At 43.5% G+C, this 27,697-nt stretch overlaps 1 protein-coding gene across 1 annotated transcript; it reads right to left on the bottom strand.

The window, feature by feature from the left end:
* tgfb2 (transforming growth factor, beta 2) lies at positions 1 to 27,055 on the bottom strand. Its single transcript, XM_072679835.1, has 7 exons — positions 25,766 to 27,055; positions 8,385 to 8,548; positions 6,151 to 6,283; positions 4,406 to 4,516; positions 3,260 to 3,425; positions 2,981 to 3,134; positions 1 to 2,553 (listed from the first exon to the last, which is right to left on the bottom strand). The coding sequence occupies exons 1-7, from the start codon at positions 26,109 to 26,111 to the stop codon at positions 2,395 to 2,397; spliced, it is 1,233 nt and encodes a 410-aa protein (XP_072535936.1). The 5' UTR covers positions 26,112 to 27,055; the 3' UTR covers positions 1 to 2,394.
* Positions 27,056 to 27,697: the final 642 nt, after the last annotated feature.

The raw sequence follows: 27,697 nt of genomic DNA, 5'->3' as shown, positions 1-27,697 counted from the left end.
TATATTACATCTTTTAATTACCACATTACAATCATCACAATAATTTGCAATCAGATTACAAGATTACATTTTGTAAGTAATCTGCCCAACCCAGAACGTGCTGAGGCACATGCTAAAAAAAGACAAGTGGATGCACTTTCCCTTGTAACTTAAATAATTTATTTACCACTAGAGCACCACAACAATAATGTGTTACAATACATCATAGTGGGTCAACAACATCAACATCATCATCATCAGCATCATCATTATCATCATAAACAACAAAAAAATAAACAGCTCTAACACAGAGGTCACTGATCTGGTCCTTGAGGACTCCCAGCCTGTCCATGCTCGACTCTACACCTCTCCACGTCTGAGCCAGGCATTCTACAGCCCTTCCTTATCTGGCTCAAGAGTTCTGGGATTAGAAACTGAACAAAAAGTGGATTGTCCGGGAGTTTTAGAGGACGGGATTAAGAATCCCTACTCTAATGTGACAATGCCAGTGCCTCCTTCCACTTCCTGTGTTCTAAGGAAGTCCAATGGCACTACTGCCCTAACAAGGGGTGGTGGTGCTTGAGGGGGGGGGGGGGGGTGGTGTCACCTATGCATTATAGGGGGAAACAATGGTTCTACACTGATCTGTCATGGTCTCTGTCCCAAAGCAGAGCAATATCTATCGAGCAGCCACATCCTGTCTTGCCACTAACATCACCTAACATGTGGGGGAAGCAATGACTATAAAAACAAACAAACAAACAAACAAACAAACAAAAGTTACAAATAAAAAGGTAGAAGTAAAATAGTCAGTGCAATTCATTGTATCAAAGAATCTCTGTTCCTCAGAAAAGGGGGAAACAAACAAATAAAATAAGGGCTCTGCTCTTTGCTTTGAGTGTGGTGCAAATTTTCCTGATGGCATGTGTTTGTTTGGGTTTTTTTTGTGTCCATGGCTGCTCCAGCGCATACGTCAAAAAGTGGCCTTCTGGACCCATTCATGCCACATGTTGAAACAGGCTCAGCTGGATTTGCTCGTCTCTTATTGACTCCCGTTACTATCAGCGAGACGCAAACATCGTGCAAGACGTCTACATGCCTCCGATCACTTAACCGAAATCCCTCTGCTGTTCTCCTGCCCTTCCTCTGACACAACGCCCTTCCCTCTCCCTGTGACACCTCATCACCTGCCATGACCCTGCTCTCAGTACCACTCTAAAGACATGATCATGCTTCATCACTTAGTAGAAGGTTGACATCACTGTACCTGATTGGTATGGGGTGATCAAAAGAAAGGAAGGAACTGGGTTCCTTCACAAAACAAAATCCCCAAAACTCAACTGTTCAAATGTGCTGTTGGTGCTTTGGCTCCTTCCCGAAAAACAAATCTGCCCTTTAGGATGTATATGCGTGTGTGCGCATGTGTATGTCAGTGTTTTCGAATTGTGGCAGGTGTGTATACAGTTATGTTCTATGGTCTGATTTGTATTAAAATTGCATAAACAAAGTCAACTCTTGCATTTCACCATATTTACCAATCACTCCCACTGTCTCCATGGCTACGCCTTCTCCACTTCCAGAGCTCTTCATTTTCCCCACTTCCAGAGCTCCTCAACAAGCAACTTTGTTGATCTTTTTTTTCTTTTTCGTGTGACAAACCCAAACACTGAACACATTACGAGGCATTCTTCACACCTGCTGCAGTCAAAATTCACAGCCAATGACTCAACACGATGCTGGATGCATAGCTTGCTCTGTGGAAGTAGCTCGTTCTCCTCTTGTTAAGTTGATATTCCATTCAGCTAAGCTATTTTCGGTCCCCTTTTGTCTCTCTGTCTCCCTTTGACAGGAAGAACATGGTCGCTAACAGTCACAGGGTCATCAACGACCCTCAAGAACCAAATCCAGCTTTAAAAAAACAAGGAAAAATAAAACATCGCTACAGTTTTGAGGGACACACAGGTAAAGAAAGGACAGAAGTAAAAAAAATGAGTGTTTGCTGTATTTGCTTGCTGAAATGAGGGATTCTCTCTTCTACTTCACATGTAGACACATCTTGTACTTCCAGTGTTTTCCATACTCACGTCCTGGTGTGATAACTGTGTGAGATGAGACGTGCTGATGGGGCCTTTTTTTCCCAGCACACACACACATACACACACACACCCACACAAGTGCAAGGCAATGACTGCATGCATGCCTGGGTATTCTTAGTTTGAATGCATTTGCTGGTTATAGGAATACAACTCTATTCCATGGTACCCTGCCTGCACAGCACTTTCTATACCTGTGTGAGCCGTTTGTGACTGAATTTAAATTATAGTGTATGAGTGTGTGTGCACATGTATGTGAATATGTGTGCATGTGTGTGTGTGTATGTGTGTGTGTGTGTTTGTGTGCAGCTGTAGCCAGTTCCTAGCTGCATTTGCAGGACTTGACGATCATGTTGGAAAGCTGCTCAATTTTGGGAGTCTTGCCAATGAAGTAAAGGATGGTAAGAGGCTCCAAGTCTTGGGACACACAGCATGGAGAGGCCGATGCTTCTGGATTTATGGTGTTATATAGACCAAGGACCTGAGAGAGAACAGAGTACACACTGTTGACTTCATTGCAAGGAGTTACATATATATTGTCCAACAGTTACTTTATCATAAACCAAACCGGCTTCTCCAACCCCATAGCCCACTAATAGTGGTCTTATGTTCAGAACCTGACTATTAACTAACTACAAATTGTGTATGGAAACAGAGTAGCTATGGTCTTTAACTCATTGGTCCTCAACTCTGGCCCTACATATTTTAAAGATTCCTCTGCTCTGAATACACTTGATCCAACTAATGAATCACCAGCCACTTCCTGGGGTAAACATGGTGTGTTAGAGCAGGACAAACACCAGAACAGGACTGGGACAGACACTGATAACCTAAACTGGTAAACTGCACTGCTAATAATTTGGTCAGTAAGCTTATGTCTTTAAATCTTGAGCTGCAGTTCTTCTTACCTTGCTATGTTGAGTGTCTGCACTCCAGAGATAAGGACATGCTCCGGCACAAAAGTTGGCATTGTAGCCTTTTGGCTCATGGATCCACCTCCATCCCAGGTCCCTCTTGAAATCGATGTAGAGTGAGCGCAGGCAGCAGTTGTCCTGGACATTCCTGTGGAATGCAACAGCTAATTTATGAGGGTCCAGATGTACGAAAGTCTGGTGTGATGGCAAAAAGGAAGCGTTTCTGAAATGTACTTTTCTTGGAGAAAACAAGGAGACTACAAGGAGACTGACCTGGAGCAGAAAGCAGCATCCAAAGCTCGTTTCTGTCTGTGGCTCTTGTGTTGGGACTCAAGACGGTAGGAAGGAAGCAACATGAGCAGCAAGTGCGGAGACTGGCCGCTGTGACGCCGCTTTTTAACCTTCAGATCCCCACTGTGGATGAAGCTATCATCAATTCCTGTAAGGTATCCAGCGAAAAAAAAAAATGATTAGCCAAGTCAAGAACAGAATATGTTTCTTTTGTTAGGTGAGTCATCGTGTAATTTAGCACTTACTAGGGATGTCCCAATGCGTTCCATATTTCAGTGAATTGTATATTAGCTATATTAATCTAGATCCAGTTCCAATCCTTTGTTTTTACCACTGTGTTCGAGTGCCTTCTGGTGTCATCTAGGCACCATTAATAGATATTATCTACAGCCCATAGCAATGGGAATGTTCTCAGAGGGTAAGAGAATTTTCGAAGTCTACTGTCTGGAACTATTTTACAGTGAAACTAAATGTAATATCTGTTCCAGTGCTTTCAGACTCTTTTAAAGTCTATTTTGATGTCCTTGCCGCCAAAACTACATGAAGATATACACTCATTTATACTAAATCATGGCTGACTGTGAAAATTTTATCACTATAAAACTGTTATTTTACATTAATAATTGAGAAAGAACAAAAGATATCAAGATAAACAGATATCAAAGTTAGTCAAACTGTATTGTAAGCTACACACTATTTTTTATTGTTAAAATACAGGTTATCCAACAAAGGAAAATCAGTTCAGAATCGGACATTATATAAACTGTTTACTAAAAACTTTACTTTAGTATTAATTAGATCAGATCAGATTGGTATCGGTCAATCCTCAGCCTTAAGGTACTCGACTTGGACAGGGAAACAAAAAAACTGGATCAGGACATCCCTAGTGGTTATGCTATTTATCACAAGTGTCTCGATAGATGGTTTAGAAGATTAGAATTGCTGGTGTGAAATATGACAGTGCAGAATACGCAGAGCATCTGCAAAAGTCTCAAGTTGGAAGCGTCTGCTGCAGCTTATAAATAACAAAGCACACAAAAATCAATTGAACTCTGAAGGAAACAAATGGCGAATTTCCCACATTTCCCCCTCCACTTCACACGCACGCATTCCCACACCCCAACCCACCTGCAAAGCGGGCCTCCAACTCCTCACTCTTGTTTGGGATGATGTAATTATTTGACGGTACAAACGTACAGCAGGGACAGTGCAGGCTGATCTTGAATCCATTGTTTCTGTCTGGGGGGAGAAAAGGAGAGGGGGAAAAAAGAAGTCAGGTCAGCTAATCTACTGCAGATCGATGAGCTCACCCCTGAGCTGGCGCGGGACACAGGGTGAGTAACACAGTGATAGCTCACTCCCACTCCTGCACTCTCCTCAGCCCTGGGGAGGCACAGCCACCAGTCTCCTCACTCCCGCATTCATCATAGCAAACAATGCTGACTAGCTCTCTGTGCACTCACTGCTCTCTCTCTGGCACTAGGTAGACTCCTAATGGTCCCCATTTGTTATTAAGGCAATGAGGTGTGTATGCATGGGATGTTGCCTGAGCTTGCTTTTCAGACAGATTGTCTAGGTTTTCTTTTTATTTATACGGGATATTTGGTGAATATTTGGACAAACCTGATTTTATGACACACTGCTTTCTATTGCTTTGACAATTAACTATTGTATAATCCTTTTATACCTGATTTATACAGTTCTGTGTGTTCTAGAGCGCTGGTCCCCAGCCCTGATCCCAGAGGTCCACTAGTCTGAACATTTTTGTGTTTTCCCCTCTCTTAGCACACCTGCCCCAACTAATAAACTTATTAACAGACGATTACTGAGCTGAAGTGGGTGTGTCCAAGTAGGGGAAACACAAAAACGTGCAGGGCAGCAGGTCTCCAGGACCCGAGTTGGGGACTGTTCTAGAGCCTGAAGATATTATAATTAAAACAGTAATTTACTGCCTGATTTGACTTTGTTCGTAGTCTTAATACACACTACTATAACATTCAATACTTATGTTATGTTCAGGGTCATGTAGACCCCAGGTTCTATTTATACTCTATTCAAATATCTAATGATATTATTATTCCTTATTCTGCTTCATTATCTTGAATGCGTCATGATAATAAGCATAATTTTGGTGTTTCACAAATTCTCTACATCTCATGTATGAAGACGATGAAACATCAGCTAGTAAATGCCCACTCTGGCTAGCATCACGCTGAGTAATGGGGGAGAGGTATAGATATAGTGATAGAGACTATCTGTGCTTTATTTGTCATAAATCAGCACTGCTATTGGTCTAGTGATATGGTTATAGGGCCCTAGTGTGTTCTATGTTTTTTCCCTTAAATTATGTAGCATTATTTTATGTTAAAATAACAGCTTTAAAATCATTCTGATGCTTCACTGACTGTAATATGGAGAATAACTTCTCTATCATTGCTACTCCAGGCTCTGCACATTGCTAACTGCACTATGTAACTTGGGTAAAGCGGCAAGAACTTTGTAATGCTGTGTAATATTTGTGTAAAATCCTGTAATATTAATCTACCGCCCAAAAGTTACATTCACTTTCAGTTACAGTTCTGTATCTCTCAGCCTGTCAAGAAATGCATGTGTCCTATAGGGGTGGCATAAATGGCGAATTACACTGTCTGACTGTAGGGGGAGCCCAGAAGCCAGAAATACCAATTCTTGCATAATGCTGTTTTAAGTTATTAAATTAGAAAATCTAGAAAGAAGCTTACAGGATATAAGATATAAGGTAATGATTACATTGTATATTAGTGAATATGGCCCTTTCTACATCTATCTTTTTGTTTCCCATCCATGTAAAAGGATGAGAACACACAAACCCACACAAACCCTCTCTGCTTTACCTCTGTGTAGAAGCCATTCACTGACTGCCTCCGTCACGTCAAAGGACAGCCACTCGCCCTCTGTGTTGGTGCGTACCACCTTGCTGTCAATGTAGCGCTGTGTGGGCGAAGTGAGGTCCTTGTGGCCCAGGATCTAACAAGAGGAACAGGAAGTAGTTCAGCACCCATAGCTCATAGCCTGCAGACCCTCTCAACCCCTCTTTCCTTTCCCACTCCCGCAGTGTCCCAGCGCATAGACGATTTAGGCTGGCCCTCTGCCCGGCAGTTAAAACCTCAGTCATACAACCACACAGGTCTGCTGAAGGCCCCCCCCTGGCCCCATATGCATACCCTCCCTCCTCCTCTTCCACTCCTCCCCCTACTCTTGCAGACTCCCTGATCGATTAGCCAGGTCTGGGAAAAAAGCTCGGAGGAGCTGCGCTGGCGGAAACAGATGCTGGCCGGAGCACGCTGTTATTGCTCTGTCCTTCATGGCTGCATGTTTACGTTGGACCACGCACTCCTTAATGTGTAAAACACTGCTTGGTCTGCAACACTCAGAGAAGCTAAGCCTGCCTCACCTCGCCTCCATGGCAAATGTGAGCCGTGAGGTTTACACTGGGTCTCAGAGGCAGAGAGAGGACACTGGAGATATGAGGAGTCCACAGCTACAGGCTACTGCAGGAGAAATAAGAGCCTCCTACTTTAAACTTATGCAACAAACAGGCTTTTGGACATGCCGCTTGGATAATTCATAAGAAATGAATGAAATCTAAACATTTCTAATGATTTTATTGTATAAAAAAAAACAATAGATTTGGTTCATCCTATCAGTGTTGATACCAATAAAGCTACATGAACAACATTAAACAATGTAGAAATTGGGACTACATCTATCTAGATTAGCATTTCAGAGAACTGTTATACATCTTATATATCTTCATCATCATCAAATAGGGCAGTGGATGCTTAGCGGTTAGAGCTCTGGGCTAACAGGGTTGTGTGGATGACACTGTTGGGCCCTTGAACAAGGCCCGTCTCCCTCTCTGCTCCCCGGGCGCTGGAGTTGGCTGCCCACCGCTCTAGGTGTGTGTGTGGGTAAAATGCGGATGACCCAATTTTTTGTACATAGTACAGTGACGAATACGCACACTAAATACTGTTCAAATTGACTTGATGCTAATATGATTCTCTGCCATGTTCTTGCAAAGAGCATGGCAGCAGTTTTACAGGAGAGCTTCACTCTGTCAGCTCACACCAAACAGATTCCTCTTTATGGACAAAAAGAATTCAAAAACCTTCTGGCGTAATCTGAGACAGACTGTCTATCTTTGCCTATTTTGTTGCATCCAGAGGAAGACAGTCTAAAATATGTCCTGCACTGAGAAGGTAAACCTGTGGGATAAATAAGCATCACACAGGCTAGCATCAGTGAGGGAATTGGAGCCTGAAATAAATGCTCTCTCTTTGCACTTCTGTCCCACATACATCATCATCATCTGTGTGTTAGCAAGAGTAAATCCCAGCTTAGCCAGTGTTTAATGCACCTGTCATGGCTGCCTCTGGACATAAACAGCACTGTGGGGAGTGGGCCAGAGAGGGGCAGGAGGCAGGTGGGAGCCCGACAGCAGTGGGCTTTCTCTCTCAGCCCCCAAGACCCTCCACACTCTAAATCACGACACAGCATTCCGCACACATTTCTCTCCATACACACATAAAGAGTGAGCTGATCGATGGGCCGGCCCACCTGCTGTAGCCTACGGCCCCCTCTATGCAAATAAATGAACATAGATGGAATGAGAGAGAGTAATAAGCGGACACAGAGAGAGAAAGAGAGTGACGAGTATAAAAATATTGTAAAAAGTAAACCGTGGACAATTTCATGCTAGTCCAATCAGATTTTACGGTCAACTTCATAAGCCTCGGCAAAGCTAGTCAGCTAGCAATTAACTGGCCCAGATGCAAACACATTTGGATTTGGATCCCTTAGAAGGCACAGGACATGCCACTGAGCAAGCAGACATGCTACACAAGGGACAAGCAACACTACACAGAGGACAAAGAAAAGGCCAGAACTACATATCACAGACAAACAAGACACAGGTGCAGACAATAATTCCAGAGAGGCGGAGCTAAGTTGAAACAGAGACAGGACAGTGGTAGAGGCTGGACAGGCTACTATGAGAGTAGGACCTTCACAGACACTGAGAACCAATGAGTTTGATTACACGCTAGAACTAAAGCAGTTGGGTCACCTGATAAAGCTCAATGCGCTGCTCAGGCACACGAGCCTTTGGGTTCTGCAGCCTGAAGATCCTCAGTTCAGCTTTCACCAGGTTGGAGGCGTTCTTCTCCATGGAGCTCACGTCAAACCTGAGCCGTCTAAAATAAGGGTTGTAGTGGTTCGGAGAGATGACATCTGCAAGAGACAGAGAAGCTCTGTTATTAGTAATCAAAGCCATTGTCATTGGGTGTGTTGGTTTGGGGATGTCAAACAATATTGACACATGTTCAAGCTTCTGGCAGAGTGATATCGCTAGTGATCAGAATTTGCTGCCAAACAATTAGGGTCACAGAAGGAGCCATATGACAGCTCAGAGCGTTCCGGAAGACCTCTGGATTACACCTGCAGCGCATATCTCATCACTTACTCGAACAGGGGTTACATGGAAGATGTTGAAACTGATATTGGATTTCCTAATTCCTAACATCTGAGTTTATGTGAGAAGGAACTCAAAAGTAAATACTAAGATGTGATGTTACACAGATATTTTGACGTGACACATTAGGGATAGGATAAGGACTTTTTTTGGACAGAGGCTAATGAACAGGTCATGATATCCTGTATATCATAAATAAAACCCTCCAAATGAGATGTTTTTGTAAACAAATCAGAGGCAGCTGGAGTAAGGCCCCACTCCATATGGCGCCTGTACGGACCCAGTAGTACAGCAGCACTCACGTAATGCTCTAAACCATGTGCAACTGCTGTGTACTTTGACAGGGCCCTGTACACGATGTAGCAATAGTGATCCCTGTGTGCACACTGAACATGCCTTGAATGGTGTGATGGGAACTCTCAAAAGCTGAATGCACTACCATGTGATTTAGGTTTGAACAATTATGTGAAAAAGGCAAACTGCAATAAAATAAATATTACAATATTCTAAAATGTAACTTAGGCCTTGTTACACATAATAAGGAACCTGATGACATGGCTAAAGATTGGCCTCACGTATCACGTATGGACTTCATCGAAACATCTGAATGCTTACATGATACTGCCTTCTAATCTATCAATATTGCAATATCTAGCAGGATTGTAATATCTAGCAGGATTGCAAAGTCTACTATCCTAATCATACTGTCTTGTGCAGCCCTTATGCCACCTTCTCACTTTTTATTTTATGATACTGATTCCCATATTTTATTATTGAGTACTGGCATTACTGGCATTATTAAAAGCACTTAAGTCAATATGAGAATCTAAAGTAGACTATCACGCTTAAACTACTCAACACACTGCTGTCCCTGCTGTACAAACTAATGGTGTCTTAGTAACATGACAACAAGGTACTCAAAGGACTTTTTAGGTACATTTTAGATGCCTTAAAGATCCTTTTCACATAACAGAGAACTGTTGTAACCAACAACCTCTTGCAAGAACATCCAACTACCTCACTGGGTTCCACAAAGCACCATGCTTCAGCTCCAAGATTCCGGGAGGAACCATATTCTTTTAAATGAGCACCTCATGCACATCCAAGAGGTTTTACAAGGAGCCTAGACTTTCTCTGGAGTCAACTTTTTTCTAGCAGGTTTGATAATCTTGTACTGCTTCTCAATAATGCAACATTCAGTTAGTGAATTAAGTACAAAACACAACTAAACAACTAAAATGTACCTGTTCCAAACTGTCAGTCCTATTCCTGCTGTTGCGTGAGCAATGTGACAAACGTTACACAAAAGTATTTTTTTTTTACTTCTATGTGACTGCTGAATCATATTTTTAATAATAAATGTGATTATATACTGATTGTTTGTTGATATCACTCATCATTTGAAATATACTAACTGCAAGGTTAATGAACTAAACTTTTAGGAGATATCCTCTAAAGTTTAGGGGATAGAAACCACTATGAAGACAGTATACAGTATATTAACACTAACATCTCCAGATCGTGTCTGAGGAAAGAAGATGTGGAACATGTGAGCTGTATTACATCTGTTAGACAGACTTTTGTGGAGTTCCTTATTTTCATTACTATCTGAAATTCCATGGTAAAACTGACAGTTATTACAGGAAGCCTCTTCCTGCCTCAACTGTTACATAAGGAAATCTAGGTGCGGACGTTATCAGATTAGTGATGTTGCTGTTAGTGATAATTATGTAATTATAACCGAAATGTTAATCTATTAGTCACTTAAAGTTAAAGAAAGTTTATCATGTAATAAAAGCATACAGTTAAAGTTCCTTCAAGAACCTAAACGTTCTTGGGTTCCTGAGCTGGAGCTACTGCGATATACAAGTATCCTTTCATTTTTATAGTGTAGAAATACACAGCTAACAACACGACATCACACACTTTGCTTGTCTGGACCATGCCTTCAGCTTACGAAGATTTGGGAGAAGACTGTAAGAGAGGGGAGAGAACTCAGAAAACTTTGGGTTGGGGTTCAGGTGGCTTCTGCTTTGTGGTAGGAAGCCAGTCCCTCCTCTGATACGTGGAGCCAGGATTGATAGATGACAGGGTTTAAAGGGGGAGAAAGGGTGGTGGAGGGTTTTGTAGACTTGACATGGATACACAAACAAGGCAGAGATGGAATTTATAGGACGTTGGATTAGCGAGGAGGGGCTTCAGGCATGTTCTTACTTCCAAAAAGTAGTTATTTTGTAACTCCACTTTGAGTATGTGCTGTTTCACTCTAGGTTTGTAACAGAGTTTGAACCGACTTGTTCCATTTTTCCCCATATACTAATATGCCACCCCTAAATCTTATAGTTGGACTAAACTGACTAAATTGCAATGCACTGTCCACACTGCAGTTCACTATGAGAGAACCGCCATGGACTGACATGTGGCATGTTTCTACCCAAACCACAACATGTGTGTCCCCAACCATGTGTAAGCTGAATGTGCTTAGCATGCTGGGACAGAAAAAAAACATGCGCATGGTTGTGTGGGCTTAGCAGGAGCCTGCTCAGTGGTGTCGGACAAGGCCTGAAGCCCTAAATTGATGGCTGTTAGGGTGCGCAGAAGCCAGGGATTAGAGAGCTGCGGTGGTTTGTTTAAAGAGCCTACACAAGCAGGACGTCCGTCCAGAGGAGAGCGAAAAAAATGCTTAGCAGCTGCTTCAAGAGCCAGCATGACTAAGAGGACAATCAAGGTCTTTGAGAAAAGCTATTTACCAACTTCTACTTCAAAACGTGTGTGCAGGGGATGAGGTACACTGAGACATTCGATACACAGTAGTCCACAACCAGCATGAGTGTGATGCCTGGACTACCAAGACTGCACAGGACAGCATTTCCTGGTTTCCTTGGTTTTGTGGTATTTTGTCACCATGTCATTTAGGTTAGTATGTGTTAGGTATGCGTAGTAGTGCTGAAAATCACATGGAGTCCAACGAAAAGAGTTTTTCTACATACAGAATAATGATTGCATTTAGTGACTAGTCAGCTCAAGATGTTAAATGATCACCCCCCACCTCATCCAAAAGTCATCCTAAAAGTATGAATGGAGCACCATTCTTCCAGAGAACACTGCTGGGGGCTTTAAACCCCTCTAGGCCACGTCTGACATGGTGCCAATAGGTTAATGTTTACCTGCTCCAGAGAGTCCTATTCTATTGGCAGTAGTTTTCTACAGGGACTAGACAAGCTGTGTGTGTGTATCTGCACATCTGTGTGCAACCTAAAGTAGATACTAAATACATTCATTAAAAGGGGTGTCCACTAACCTTGTGTATCATTAGCCATATACAGCCAGTACATATTAGCCAATACTGATTCCCAATGACTATAATAGTATCTATTCATCAAAGGGTAATATTTTTTAGGAAGCGAAAGTGAAATACAGTCTTCTTCCTTGTGCAAGTATCATATATCTAATCTCTTAAGAAATGTCTCCTGAGTGAATAAGTTTTTGTACTTAAATTAATTTAATGACATAAATAAAAAAATGGTCTTTTGCAAAGTACTGTATAACTGACAATATTAATTTAACCATTTTAAAAGGTAACAGCTGATAGTACTGGTTCTCTGTACTTTAGTTTAGTCTAGTTAGAATCTTTTCAGAAGCAAAGTTGTCACATCTGCCAAGCGCAAGCAAGTATCCCCATTCAATCGCAGGCCCCTGCTTAGTCAGTCTTTCTCTAGCTCTTTCTCTCATGGATGATCACAATGACAGAGAGCCAATACTAACTTTTCACTGTATGACCCGGAGGACAGATGGGCCAAGACTAACGAAGCTCTTGCGAGCTTCCTTCCCATCCATCAACTGAAAAAAGTCACACTTCAAACTTCCAGCGGGCCAGTGTAAGGAGCACAGTTTACATAAACTTCTCCCGAGCATCCTGCCTCTATGAATGACTCCGCTGTGCTCAGCTCCACACTGGAGGCTTTTAGCTAAGAGCCGCCTCAGCAAAGCCACACCGCTGCGGTGAACACACACCATTGTGTGTTTACACACAAATTACGTCACACTCGCATGCACACACGCACAGATGATGAGACCTCTAATCCTAATATACCACGATTTTCCTGTCACACTTCAATCCGCGGGGGAATTTGGGCTGACTCAGTAAGCAAACCACCGATTTACTGAGGTTCAGTAGCAAAGAGGAGAGTCAAACCACGCTACCACTGATTTATCTGAACGTGACATGAAAATGATCCACCACAACTGGCGCCGCTGTGGGCTGAACACAAGCTTTGGAGCAGGATTAGGACATACTGCAGTGATGTCACATATATCAGTGAGCTCACGCTATGAGGGGGTGGCTCATACTGTTATGTGGAATAAAAACAGAGCACATGATGGAGAAAAAGAGAAAGATCAACTCATCCTTTCGCACTGGTTGAGGCCCCGAGGCGTGCCAGTGTCTTCCTTCATTAACCTCATCTTTATGAGGTGTTACACATTTTTAGGCTGTCTACCACTTCACATTTAGAAGACTGGATTTATGACCAAGGGACAGATTGAGTGTAATCCCTGAAGTGCTTATTATGTGTTTTGAAGGAGCCAGTAGTGAGCAATGGACTTGTGAAACCACCATTAGACCAGTGTTCAGGTGAGGTATGAGATAGCCTTGACACACTGCACATTCTACCTTTCTGAGGAAATTGTTTAGAGCTTATTTCAGCTACAGTACAATCTTTCATTTGTAGCAAATGACAGGGTCCAGTTCTTCATGGTGAAAGCATCAAATCGGCTTCATTACGATTACATATGGAATTTTAGTGGCTGTGTTGAGTAAAATGCTGCCAAAGCATAAGAATTGTTCATTGTTCCATTATTTGATAACAGCAGCTGTTCTTTACTTTTTGTGGCACACAGACCAAAGGAAATGATCCAAAAGCATTTGAAATAAGTGGACATTTGAGTTAATCCAAGTAGAAGAAACATTGGGTAATTTTCTCATATTCCCATCTTCTCATATTTAATTAAACCGTGCTATACTGAGAGATACTGGCACGGGTGTGCTGTGGTCGTAGATATGGATATGTATTGGATATTTTCAGAATATGAAGACACAAAAACTGACTAACAAGAAAGTTTACTCATATCTGCATAAAAAACAACACCCATGTTTAGCTATTTTAACTATGTTCTGGTGAGATGCAATGCATAGAACATCAGAACATAGCCATGGGTTTTTACCTGTGGCTTGTTTTACTAGGCTATTACTTGTCACTGTTGTTTGGTCACAGGTGAGTATGGCAGACTTATATTTACAGAGATGTGTTCAGAGTGCTTCGCAAGATATTTATCCTCAAAGAATGAAATTGGGGAGTTGGAGCTGAATGTGGGCAGATATTTTTTCTAGATTTGCCCTGAAGGGTGTTCTGAACCACAAAAGAAAAGTCATTGTAATCACACCCCCTTTCTATTTGTAGCTGAAATATAAATTTTTAAATGTTTGACACAGCCTCTTTCACTAATCATATTGATTAGCACTATTTTGATGCAGATTTATGGTTTGATGCAGGTTTATGTATATAGTATGTATGTACTGCATATGTTTCAAACAAGAATTGTATTGAAATAGTAATCATTTTAAAACTACAGCTGTTTAAAACTACAAACTGTTATATGTCATAACATTCATATCTCATATTACTTTTGAAAGAGTTATAAGCAAAGCTGCTTATTGTTGCTGTTTTGCAAGAAAATTGTATTTTCAAAATGTTAACTGAACAAAAAGTGATTTCTACTGATCCATTTATCATAAAATTCTAATTTACATTTATTTTATCTCTAAAAACTAATTTTAAGAATATACTAAACATTATCTAAAAATTAAATATAATTAATCTAACAGTAATCTAGCAGTGTACAACAGATGAAAACGATGTTTAACTCCACCTGGACCCATCACTGACTTGGGCCAACGTGGCACCTTAGGACAAAAAACTTTCTAGCTCCCAGTTGGGCTACCCATACAGGCCCCACATGGACATGTTAGCTGGGAAAGTACAAGTGATTATTTTTGTAGCATTACTTTCAGGAGTCAATACTCTGCAGTGAGAAACTTAGTTTCTAAGCATTTCCTGCTTTTCATCATCGAAGTAAGCCCAAACACATTCAATAATGTAGAGGTCTGGACTTGAGGTCTGGACACCCATGTTTACCTAGATAAATATAGTTTTATATTTCTAGTTACATATTTAGCAAAAATGTTCTCCGCTAGTGCAGGACCAAGGCATGATTTTATGGCCTTTTTTGGGATGATGTTTTTCAGTTTCTTTGTGAAGTTCACTCACATTAGACCCATGTGCCTGAAAGTCATTCAGATGTTTCTCTGGAAATAGGATATACCTAAGCCATTTACAGCTCTGCACAGTCGCCATCAAGCAAATTTGTGAAGGTGCCAAGACACTGGGAATAATTATTTCAAGTTTACACATGTAGAACATACCAGCATCTGCACATGCCCTCACTTCACGCTCTCTTCCATAAATCACTCCATCTCAGGCCATTACAAACATTTGGCTAATAGACCCTGAATGGCTTCCTGAGTGAGCAGCACTTGTGATGAACAGGAGGAAACTTGTACTCGGAGCCATCAAACACGAGCTTCCTTCCTGAAGGGGAAGGCTAACACACACACATGCCTTTCCCTCCTCTTCCTGCTTGGCCTGGAGGCCCTGTATGCAGCAGTGGTAGCGGCAGCAGTAGATCTGCGCTCAGCCTGGCGATAGTCAGCCACTGCCACTTAATCCGCACTCAACCAGCTCCTGGCCGGTGCATCTCCGCGTCGCCCCAACTCACCTCATTCCCCTCTCAGCTATGCGTGTACACACACAAACACACATGAGGACATGAGATAATGTTTGTTTCCCTGCAGATTACATGCATACTAGCGAAGAAGCTGTTTACCCCAAACAGGACGTGCATTTTGGAGGGATTACATTAAACGGACATTTGTTCTAGCAAACAAACGTTGCCAGAGCCGGGCCAGGAATTCGCTGCTGGTGTCCTCTGCTGCTCTGCTGACCCCAGATTTGTTTCATGTGCCGTGGATTCACTCCAGAATGTCCTGCCGAACAGAAGTGTGTGGGCTTGAAGGCTGGCCTGCTTTCTCGGTGACAGCACTGTCTCTGACTGCCCTTGAGCATTTGAGCATGCAGATATAACTGCTGTTGCTAAGCAGGCCTTCGGTCTCCCACAGAGGAAAAGCAGAGTTAGACGGGCATTTAATGGGGAGATGAGATGGCACTCAGATTTAGTTACTCACACATAGGCAGACACTTACACAGGTACATGCATGCAGGCACAGACACACCTACATCGAATGCCAAAAAACAGGCCTAAGTCTAATTGTAACCACAGCCGCCGCAAAAAAAGAGAAATCTCACAGCCTTTATTTTTAGATGCAAAAGGCGGAGTTTCTTCAAAACCTTAACCACAACCTTTTTTCTGAGGTTTAATCGTTTGTAAGTGCGTCAAGTCTTCGCAAGTGTAAAAATACAAGCCACTCACACACACATTTTCAGGCCGTTGTGTACAATATTGCGAGGGTTTTACATTTTAGTTGCCGTGGAGACCCAGGGCACGACATATGGCTTCAATCAAAAGCTGACATTCAGGATCTTATTTACGAGGAGATATTAATTTGCTTGGTTGTTACGAGCAGCGAAATGCGAGGAAAACATCCAAACATTTGTTCAAATTCAAATGACGTTACTCTGATTTACGACTTGGAGGAATTACCGGATGCAACTGTTTGCTACCTCAGAGTCACTGTTACCACTCGAAAATGGAAAGCGAGACAAAATACTGGTAGCGCGGTGCTAAAAGCTCCAGGACGGGGAGTAGGAGGGAAAGTATTTGACCTACTTTTGAGCATTTCTCACTTCCGTGAGATATGCTCTCGGATTCCCCCTGCTTCCTTTGCAGAAGGACACTCTGTTCTCTGCTTTGCACACTTGTGTAAGGGCCAGAGAGAAAAATAGAGAGAGAGAGAGAGAGAGAGAGAGAGAGAGAGAGATAGAGAGAGAGGAGAAGGTGGTCACCATACGGTGGACCATACGGAGGAGTAGAGGAGCTCTCTGAGGCCGGACTATTCCTCCATTAGTTTACGTGGCAAGACCGGAGAGGCTGGGAAGACTTCTGGCTGAGTCAAGGCCTAGAGCTGCTGGAACTGAATCCAGACTTACTAAAGTCAGAGGCAGGAAACCGGGTGGAAGAGTGGGAGTGCAAGGGGGGAGAGAGAGAGAGAAAGAAAGAGAGAGAGAGAGAGAGAGAGAGAGAGAGAGAGAGAGAGAGAGAGAGAGAGAGAGAAAGGAATGGTCAGAGAAAGGAAGGGACTGGAAGAGGGATGAGATGGAGAGAGGGCGAGAAACACACACACACACACACACACAGAGAGAGAGAGAATTTTAAGACGGAAGAACGTTCCTGCCTGTGTCATTCCCTGCAGACGCCTCCGCCCAGCCCCTCACCTGCCAATAGCAAATTGAAAACAACTCTCCACATAATCCCTGGGAACTAAAAATACCCGCCGCTTTTGAAGGCCCTGTCCACAAAGTCCTGTCAGTCTGCACATGATTCCTTCCCAGCAACAGCCCAACACACACACACACACACACACACACACATACACAACACAATAATTATGGGGGAAGGAGTGAAAAGATGGGCGAAGAGGAAGGCACTGTTGTCTTGCTGGCGTTTTGTACACTGATCCTCTGGACTGTTGTATGGCAACCAGAAAACAAGCAACTGCAGCTGAATAGTGCTCTCAGTGAACCCCGTTACAGCCAGCCGAGACAGACCCACACACACAAGTTTAAGCCTTTATCAAGTTTCAAAATCCGCTGTCGCCATGGCTTCACGTATCATTAGCAAAGAAACAATGACCAGAAAACAGAGACCCAAGTTCACACACTGTCACTTCTCTCTCCCTCCTTGTCTGTCTGTCTGGCCCTCTCTCTCTCTCTCTCTCTCTCTCTCTCTCTCTCTCTATGTTGTCGTGTGCTGAGCTGTGAAATCATAATAGAGATAAACAATAGTGCCGGCTGCGGTTGGCGTATACTCTCACGCAGCCTCTTCTCGCTGCAGCCTCCTCTACATTTGACTCCATTAATCTTCAGCAGCGCTCCATACGGCTTCCCAGCCCGGTGCATCCCTCCTGCACACTCTCACTCCTCCAGAGCCTGGAGAGATAGATGGGCTCCAGATCTCTTTCCCACACTGTGCTTTACTTGTGTTAGAATATCGTATTACACGGGACCTGTGCTCTTGCTGTAAACAGTATGAAAGCATTGGAGGAACAGTTGTTATTCTTTTGCGCTTTCACTCCCCCCACCCCCCACCCACCTCTTTTTCTCGCTCTCTCTCTCTCACCCGTTACTCTCTCCCTCTGTTACGCAATAGAGCTTGGCCGCTAGAGCAGCGGCAGCACGTCCAGGTCTTGCGTAAGTTGACTGAGCCCCACTTTTCAACAACAACCCCACCATACAGAGCTTTCTGAAGCCCATGGGCTGAGTCCTTAGCTTCATCAGGAGAGAGAGGGAGAGAGACAGAAAGGCAGAGTGAAAAAAGAAAGGAGAGAAAGAGACAAAGAAAGTGAAGGTCTGGGTGAGACAAGGTGAGAGTAAAAGCAATGAGGGGGGAGAGAAAGAAAGCAAGTGAGAGAGTGAGAAATAATAAATCAGGGGGCAGAGGATATAAAAATGAGAGCGAGAAAGGGGGCAGATTAACAAATCAAGAGAGAGAAAGAAGAGGGAGAGAGAGAGAGAGAGAAAAGGAGAAGTAGAGAAAGTGTGCGACAGAGAGAGAGAGAGAGAGAGAGCAAGTTGGGGTGAGATAGGGTGAGAGGAAGAGAGAAGGAGGGAGAGTCCATGGGATGGAGAGAGAAACAGAAATGGAAGAGTGGAGGGTGCATTAAAAGGAGAGGGATGAAGAGAAAAAGAAAGAGAGAGAGAGAATAGGAGAGTGGGAGAAAGTGAGAGAAAAAGTATAAAGAGGGTATTGGAGAAAGATGGAGAGAGAGAAATCAAGAGAAAAAGAAAAGGAGAAGCAGGGAGTATGAGAGAGATAGAGGGAAAGAGAAATAAGAAAAAAGAAAGGAGGAGTAGAGATGGTATGAAAGAGAAAGGGAAGGGAGTAGTAAAGAGAGTAAGAGAGACAGAGAAAGGGAAGGGAGGAGTAGAGAGAGTATGAGAGAGAGAGAGAGAGAGTAAAAAAGGGAGAGAAAGGGAGAGTAGAAAAACTATGAGGGAGAGTGAGAGAGAAAATAAGGAAGAGTCAGTGAAGGGAAGAGAAAGAGAGAGGTGAGAAAAACAAGGAGAGAGAGATAGAGAAAGAAATGTAGAGAGAGTATGAAAGAGAGAGAAGAAGGGATGAAGGAGGTAAAGAGAAAGGGAAGGGAGAGAGCATGAGAGAAAGCTACAGCTTGATTTAGTATTTAAAAAGCAGGAGTCACGGTAGAAAGTAAACAAATCTGTGACCAAGATGGCCTTAATAAAACCAAACAGTTAAGTCCACATGCAAACTGGTACTTAATTATAACTCCCCTCCCCCCCTTAACCCAAACACACACACAATGGACACAGGGCTACACAACAGAGCCTGTGAGATTCCCATCAGAGGCAACAGATTGCAACGTGCAACACATTACTCCCAAGGAGGAGCAGTTCATGAACTGCGGAGCATGGAGCACCAGATCAAATGCAGTTGTTGGCTGCATATTCCCCCATTACGCTCCCTAGGCCTGTGTAAATAAAATGTTATCACATGCGTGTTCACTCCTTGCGGGTTTCTGGAGATCAAACTCTATTTGTTTCCACTGATATCACACAGATGCGCTGGAGTTAGCGAGACGCACGTTAGCGGAGGCTTCCCCAGACGCAGGCTCGTCTCTCTTTTCTCGCTCCCTCCATCCCTGGCCCTGCGTCCCGCACACTTGGCCGTGCTGGGTTGTTTTTGGGAGAGCCCCTCCACACCACAGTGTTTATTTACAGAGGGAGAGGCAAAGAGGGGTTCGAGTGTTCTCTTGGAGTCACTAAACATAATCTGTCATGCACACGCACTGGGCTTCTCGCGAAGCTGCACAAACACTGACACACTTCAGACTCGCAGGCTCTCCCTCATACACACGCAGGCTGTAAACAGCTGCAAACTGCACTAGCACTTTTGCACTAGCATGTGGGCATAATCATCACTGAATACAGGTAATCACTATCAATAACTTATAAATATTTACTTAAAAATGGATGTTTGCTGGTGTGGCTAATGACAGCATAAGCATAATAAACCACAAGACAAAGCACTGACAATAAAATGATGGGTCAGTTATTAAATATGGTTATTAACACTTCACATGAAGCTTTACAAGAACGCTCATGTCCATACTGGAACTTGGTCACCAGTTACTAAGAGTTAGAGTACACTTAAGGTTTCCAACAAACCCTAATTGAGGTCTATAGAGTCTTAAACTGGCAAAATACAAAGCTCCAGCTTTGCTATGATATTAGCCTTTGTGATATTGATACAAGAGAAATCTGTAATATGCAAATAAGCCTTCTTATAAGTCTAGCAATTAGCATTTTGACTAACCACAGATTTTCCTGGTGTGTTTTTGTTGATGTTTTGATAAAAAAAGTTCTAACTATAAAGTATTAATAGGTTAATTACTGCAGGGCCATCATTCATTATTTCATCAAAGATTCACAAGTGTCCTTTAACCAGTGTGAGAACAGGCACTCTTGTTCTTCTCCAATACCTTAAAATCTACAAATAAAGAGTAATTGTGCATCACAATGTACAGAAGTGTGTTCTCTGCAGAGGGTGTGTGCTTACTTTCATTTAGAAAATCAAAAAAATGCATAATTTCACCAGGCCCTGCCAAACATTTGCAAAAGACTGGATACTGCAGTAAACATCACGCAGCAATGAGCATTAACAGAGCATTGTCAGATTGAGGGGGCAGCTTTGGCAAAAAGACAAAAAAAAAAGTGGGCTTGGAACTGGAAGGTTGCTGGTTCAATCACCTAGACCAATGAGACGTGGAAGTGGGGGTGGGGGGAGTGAGAAAGCAGTGCTTTTTCCTCCCTCAACATTCACAGGTGGTAGACGTGGTACCTATCTGACATGCATACCAATTCGGGCCCAAGCCTGGACCTCACTGTAGAACTACCTGATCAAGGTCTATTTACATTAGTGTATTCAACTTAATCTGTACAGACCATTTAAGGATGAAACTAAAGTTTACCAACATAAAATGAAGGCTGTTATGAGAGAGCTCATGAAAGATGACAACTGCTAGAGAATACCTGTGGTATAAAGTGAGTAAGCCTTACCATGAAGTGTTAAGGAAAGGAATGGAAACAAATGAATAAAGCTTTTTATTTCGAGTCATTAATCTTAATAGTTAATAACGGTTGTATTTTAAGGCCTTTACAACTATTGAGCTGCTTTTATAAAAACATGCTTTATTTTGCAGTAGCACCAACAGTCCTTAGGTTCATTAGATCTGAAAGCACTGTTTCACACTGGACATGGTTCCCAGTGCAAATCATCCAATAAAATAGGAGTTTACATGCAGAGAGAGCGAAGTGCAATTCAAAACACCAGCGAGCAAAATCAGACCACTCCATATGGTTTCAGTTTACCTGCGTTTATAAATACAGCCCTATGTTTAGGTTTTTATTATGCTAATTGTTGACCTTATAAAACTCCATCATAATGCTTTTGATAAGGATTCAAATAGGAGTTATTGAACAATTTGACTACTACTTAGCAGAACCACAAAAATGTCAGCCTTTTGTGCTCACTAAGTGGTTCAAGTGTGTTTTCGCAATTATATGGAAGCCCTCTTGACAGCACACACTGCATTCAAGAGCCTGCTTTTGCCTCTTTACTCAAACAAGCTGAAAACTCAAATGAATATTTACCTTGCTTACAGGGTAAAGAAATGAAAAAAAAAATGAAATGGCTTCCTAACAGTGCATATAATAGCAAATCACTCCTGCTCAAACACACAACCCCCATAAAAATGACTGCAACTTAAAACATTTCCGAGGCCAGGTACGCACACAGTGGATGCCTTGTGTTCATCTGCACACAGCCACAAGGGAGCTCTATACTTGGCTGCAAGACACATACAGTTTGACAGGGCTATAGCATGCAGACATTCATGCATGCATGGCCATTTAAAAACTCGGTATATGCACACAAAAAAAACCCTCTCAAAATAATGCTACATAATATGTTCACACCCTTTTTATTGAATGCATTTCAATACTTTTAGTCGCACCCATTGCTGACACACATGTGCAAATGCACACATTCACCTTGTCTAGTCCCTGTAGAAAAGTATTGCTAATAGAATAGGACTGCAGCAGATAAACATGAACTATGCCTAATGCCAGGCGTGGACTAAATGGTTGTGTAAAGCCCCCAGCATTGAGCTGTGGAGCAGTGGAACTGTGTTCTCTGGAACGACCATGCACCATGCAATGCCATTGGGATGAGTTGGGGAGTTGAGCATGAGGTGGGATGGGGTGGTCATCATCCAGTATCCTGGCATCACTAACGTTCTTGTAACTAAATGCAATCAATTTCTCACAGAGAGGCTCTAAAAGCCTTGCCTGGGCAGTAGAAACAGTTACTTCAGCAAAAGCAGGATAAACTAACTTTTAAATTCCCTTGCTTTTGGAAGAAAACAGTGAATGAGCAGGTGTCCCAATACTTTTGTACATATTGCGTACGTCGCATAGAGCTAATGAACTACTGAATAAATTCAGAGTGACTGCACCAGCAGTACAGTGTGCTTATGAATAAGGAAAATTGTTTAAAATGCAATGAAATAGATATTGGAGGTTGGATAGTTCTAATATTGATAAAATATGAAATCAGTAATGATAGAGATTTCTATGTTTGATATGACTTTCTTATTCTAAGGTCAAAATCTGCCTGGTTCTCTAAATGGTGTATCTTAAACTATTTTCATTCTACAGAGCTTGAATTGTATACTACACAGATTGGCTTAGAGGAAAACAATATAACACTATTATATTGTATTTTGTTATCGTGATGAACAACAACAAGGTTTTCTTGTTGTTGGATACAAGGGTAAGGCAGTAATAAATTTTTCATACAAGTTTCTCGCTCAAAATATTATCTCATCCGGCCTTATAAACTTGTCTTTGCTTAACTAGCTCGATTACAGATACAGCTCAGTGCAACGTATTGACGATAAAAACTTGTGTTTAAGAGCAAAATTTAGCAACTTATGTCGCACTTGGACTCGCAGCTGACCAGCTGGGCTTACACATGTTAGCTAGCAGGCTAAACATAACAGCACAGTCTGTGTTCAAGCTAACTGAGGATCACACGCATTAAGAGCATGAAGCCTCATACCTGACATACTTTTTTTGTTTTCAGTCAGGCACATGTTGCGGACTAGTTTATCCAGGTTTGCCTGCTTTTCCTTTCCTTTCCTTTCACTCAACCTCAGCATGACGCTAAACTCACAACTACGATGGGCCTGTTTTTCCCCACCTGTTATTTTGACCATGTACTAGATAGACACAGAATAGAAATTTGACATCATTTTAAAATAGCATCCTCATTTTGAGATCCTGTTATATTTTTTCATACAGTGATATACGTTATTATTATTATACTGCCCAACCCTAATGGATACTATATTGTCGATACTTTGTAAAAACTGTCCAACGGCATGTTTCATTACAAAAAGTGTAATTCGTCTAATCTTATGAAACTATGCGCTATGAACAATATAAACTATAATAAGGACCCCCCCAAAAAACATAAATGAGAGTCAGTGGAAAGAGTTTAAGGCACAAATCAGCAACATAGTTTTACATTGTAAAATACTGTTTGTAGGGCTGAGCAATATGTTGATAATTAATATAATCATGATAAATAACATCACATTATTCAATATGCTTCTCTTTGTATCTACATATTGTGATAGACAGCATATTTCATTGCTCTGACAGCATAATTAGTCTGGGTAACCCGGATTCAGTGCAGTGTAAAATGTTGAATAGTTTTGATAGCATGCTTTCAACAGGCCACAACTGGTTCATCAAATCTCAGAAAGAGTCAATATTGTGACATCCTCTGTATCGTGATTTTATATTTATTGATTTATCACCCACCCCTAAATGCTTAGAACAACATTTTAATGCTGTCTTGAAACAGATATTGCAATGAAATACACTTTTGATCTGTGCTACATCAAAGTGCATAAGAGCCTGGAGACGAGGTGTACTGTAGTTTTTTTAGGAGGGGGGTTGCGGATTTGGGTGTGTGGCAGAGAGGACTGCTGGGCAGAGGGAAAGGGTGTGAAGGGGGAGAGGGGAGTAGGGTAGGGAAAGCCTCTCCGGTGACTAGCGCTCCACACCCCAGCAACAGTGCGTTTCTCCGGCTGGAATTTTCCATGGAGCATGTGGCATAGTGGAGCACAGTGCAGCGTATATGCACTCCGCTGCGCTCCAGCTTAAATAGTGTTATAATGTGGGCCCTGCCAGCTCTCCTTCTCTGGCTGAGCCCCACTCTCCCTCTCTTTCACTCTCTCCCTCTCTCTCTCGCTCTCTACATTTTTGTGTGGCTTCCAGTACCGTTGTGCCCTGCAGTGATGCCTGTGAGGACTTCCTGGCGCCCAACCAAATAAGGCTGATACCCTCTGCATTTATGTTCGTGTGTGTGAGTGAGTGAGCTGGCAAACACTTATTCTGCACGCGGGAGACCAGACACAGACACTTGTTCGCGACGGAGGAAAACAAAACCACACTTCGCTTTGAGCGTGATCTCTCCCTTTCACTTACACCATCCCCTCTTCCCCAGTCGGCCGGCTCGCAGTTGCAGAACAATAAGGTCGAATCCTAAAATAATCTGTCTCTTTTCTCCATGTGTTGACACAGTATTATTTATACCCCATAAACGCCTTCCAGGCTAAGGCTGGCACCGGGCCAAATCTATTCATATTTAGGGTATTTACACAAGGGGCAGGGCCAAGGATAATATTTAATGCAAAATACACCTCAGGGCATATAAATATCTCCTAATTTATTTTCCCTTCATGCCATGTACTCACATTTGATCTGCGAGGAGGAAAACAATTTCAGAAATTAACGGCACAATAAGGGCATTCAATATTATTATTATTATGCTTACACAGTCCTGACTTTGAAAACATGAATGTGCACAGTAGGCCTGTGTAGGTACACAGTGGCCTATTATTCCAGCAGATGGGGGTGGTGGTGGTAGTCGTGAGGGTGGTGTGGTGGAGGGGGTCTAATAAAATAAGTAGGTCTTACTTACTGAAACATTGTTGTGGAAATGGCCTGTGTAAAAAGGCTTAGTTGATGTAACACATGACAGTGGCTTCTCAAAGGGGCCATGCTGAAGTCTCTCTCTCTCTCTCTCTCTCTCTCTGTCTCTTTCATTCTGTCTGTCTCAGGCTTATTTCTCCAACCTGAATATGGATGTGCGAGCCTCTCAGTTAAGATAATGCATGCACAGCTGAGGTGCACAGCTAACAGGCGCATGGGGAGCTTAAGCACGTCCTCAGAATTAGTGCGCTCGCAGGCACGCGCACCCTTAAAGTATCCCTTAGCAGAGGTGCCTCGGTGTCAACACGCGCCCTTCTGGCCTCGCACCGTCTACCAGTGCTTCTCCAAGGGGAGTGTGCAGCCAGGGCGCGCTCTCTTTTTGCTCAACAAATCAGTCAGGTATCACCGATTTGAGCCTGTTTCTAGTCACTATAGCAACGCACTGAGCATTTTACCCCACTAAAACATATGTACGAAGCCACAAGTGTGGCCTAAATGCATCAAATCAGGGAGTAAACAATGCACACGCGCGCGCCAACGGCTCGCACGACAACAACAACAAAAGACGTTTACAAGCATGCGCCCCTGAGGCACTTCACTTACTCTCTGTAGGGTAGAAGGGGTGCATGTCGATCTTGTGCACCTCCTTGGCGTAGTACTCCTCCTCACTGCGCTGGCGCTCGCACGTGGCGGCGCGCTCGTTCGCCTTCTCCTGCAGCAGGTCGCGCGTGCTGTTGTAGATGGCGATGATGTCCCGGGACACGTCCTCGGGCTCCGGGTATTCCTCGGGCGGGGTGGTCAGCTTGAGCTTGCTGAGGATCTGCCCGCGGATGGCCTCGATGCGCTTCTTCATGAACTGGTCCATGTCGAGCGTGCTACACGTGGACAGGCCGCGCGCCGCGGGCGCCAGCTCCAGCGCGAGCAGAAGGGTGAGCACGTACACGTTCATGGCGGGGTTGGGGGTACGAACACGTCTTTCTGCCTCGCTTTCTTTCCCCGTTCCCCGTACCCAACGCGCACCGGCCTAGACAGTTTTCAACAGCGCAAAAAGGAGTCTCGCAGAAGGTCGCGTTAGATGAGGCGGGATGCGCGCGCGGCGGACAGACGAGAGGAGAAACGCATCGCGCGCTGGCAGAGTTTGGGGGGCTATACAGAGGTTTAGTCGGGGGGTCAAGGCGTCTGAAACGTTAAGCAGCTTCCACTGGGATCCAGTGCGCGCGCGGAGAATGCACTGATACTGATGATGATGAGGGTGAGGGTGATGAGGGTGATGGGGATGATGACGATGATGAAGGTTATGAAGAAATCCGCTCCGCTGGAGACCAACAGGCATCAGCTCATTCCAGGCAGCGCGCTTGTGGCCATGAACCCAAAGTCACGCGCCGCCGTCGGGCATCGCACGCACACACACACACACACACATACGCCACGCACACAACACACACACGCACACCCACTCGCACACGGTCCCGTCCGCGTCCCGGTCAGAGAGACCGAAAGAAGCGCGCGTGCGCCCGAGACAAGAATTGGCGACTCAATGTCCGTTCAGCTCGCGCAGCCGTTAACGAGCCTCTCCATCGTCTCGAGCCGAAAAGCCAAACGCGAGACCCGCAGCTCGTCCGTGCTGGAGCGCACCAGCACACACACGCATCTCCTGAAGGCCGGCTGTGCGAGCTCTCACACTCACTCACACACTCAAACTCACACACAAGCACAGGGAGAGCGGGAGTGCGATTTATACAGGACGAGCCTCACCACGTGCTCTCTCGCGCTTTTTCAGCCTGAGGTTGTGGTCATCCCGGTCAGAGCGAAGCACTACTGCAACCCACGTTCACATAGCGACTCAGTGTAAATACTGCAGCGCCGCGCGCCCGGACACACACACACACACACACACACACACACACACACATACACACACGGCAACGGGGAGCTCCTCAGCACAGCAACGGGGTCCTAACGCCGGCGCGATGACGTGCTTTAAAGAAAGATTAAAGGTTTAATTTAGCAATAAATCAAAGTCACACAGTTTCTTCTCTCAACCCAAATGTAGATGATGAGGTGATGGCATTTGGATGGTCTGACGTTTGCTTCTTTAGCTACGAGGCTAATGTAGCTAACAGGTGGGGAGTGTTGTCATTTGGTGAACATCAGTAAGGAATGCCAAAGAATTTGTTGCATTTATGGAGTATTATAAATTGTTATTTGACGTAGAAAATGGGTTAGAAAATGCTCGGATGTTATTGTTCACCTCTTTACAGCCCTGTTAATTTGGCTCAAAATGAAACATGCCGACTTTCCTTTTTGACAGAGGGCTTGTGGGCTTGCTCTCAGCGTGATCTGCTGTTAGCAAGCTAAAGAGATTGCTGCTGGTTAGCTTTTAGCCTAGTCTGCACTCACTTCTCTCACAAGTCTTACTGGTTAAAAAAGAAGCTGGTGCCTTCCCTTCCGATGTGTGTTTAAAAACTGTGTATCTCACAGTTTCCCAAACCCTGGTCCAGGAATATACCATGCCCAGGATATTGTAGTGTTATT

This window comes from Salminus brasiliensis, chromosome 5, assembly GCF_030463535.1.
Source record: "Salminus brasiliensis chromosome 5, fSalBra1.hap2, whole genome shotgun sequence".
Taxonomy (NCBI): Eukaryota; Metazoa; Chordata; class Actinopteri; order Characiformes; family Bryconidae; genus Salminus; species Salminus brasiliensis.
Note: the sequence above shows the minus strand (reverse complement) of the source record. Positions and strands in the feature narration are given on the sequence as shown.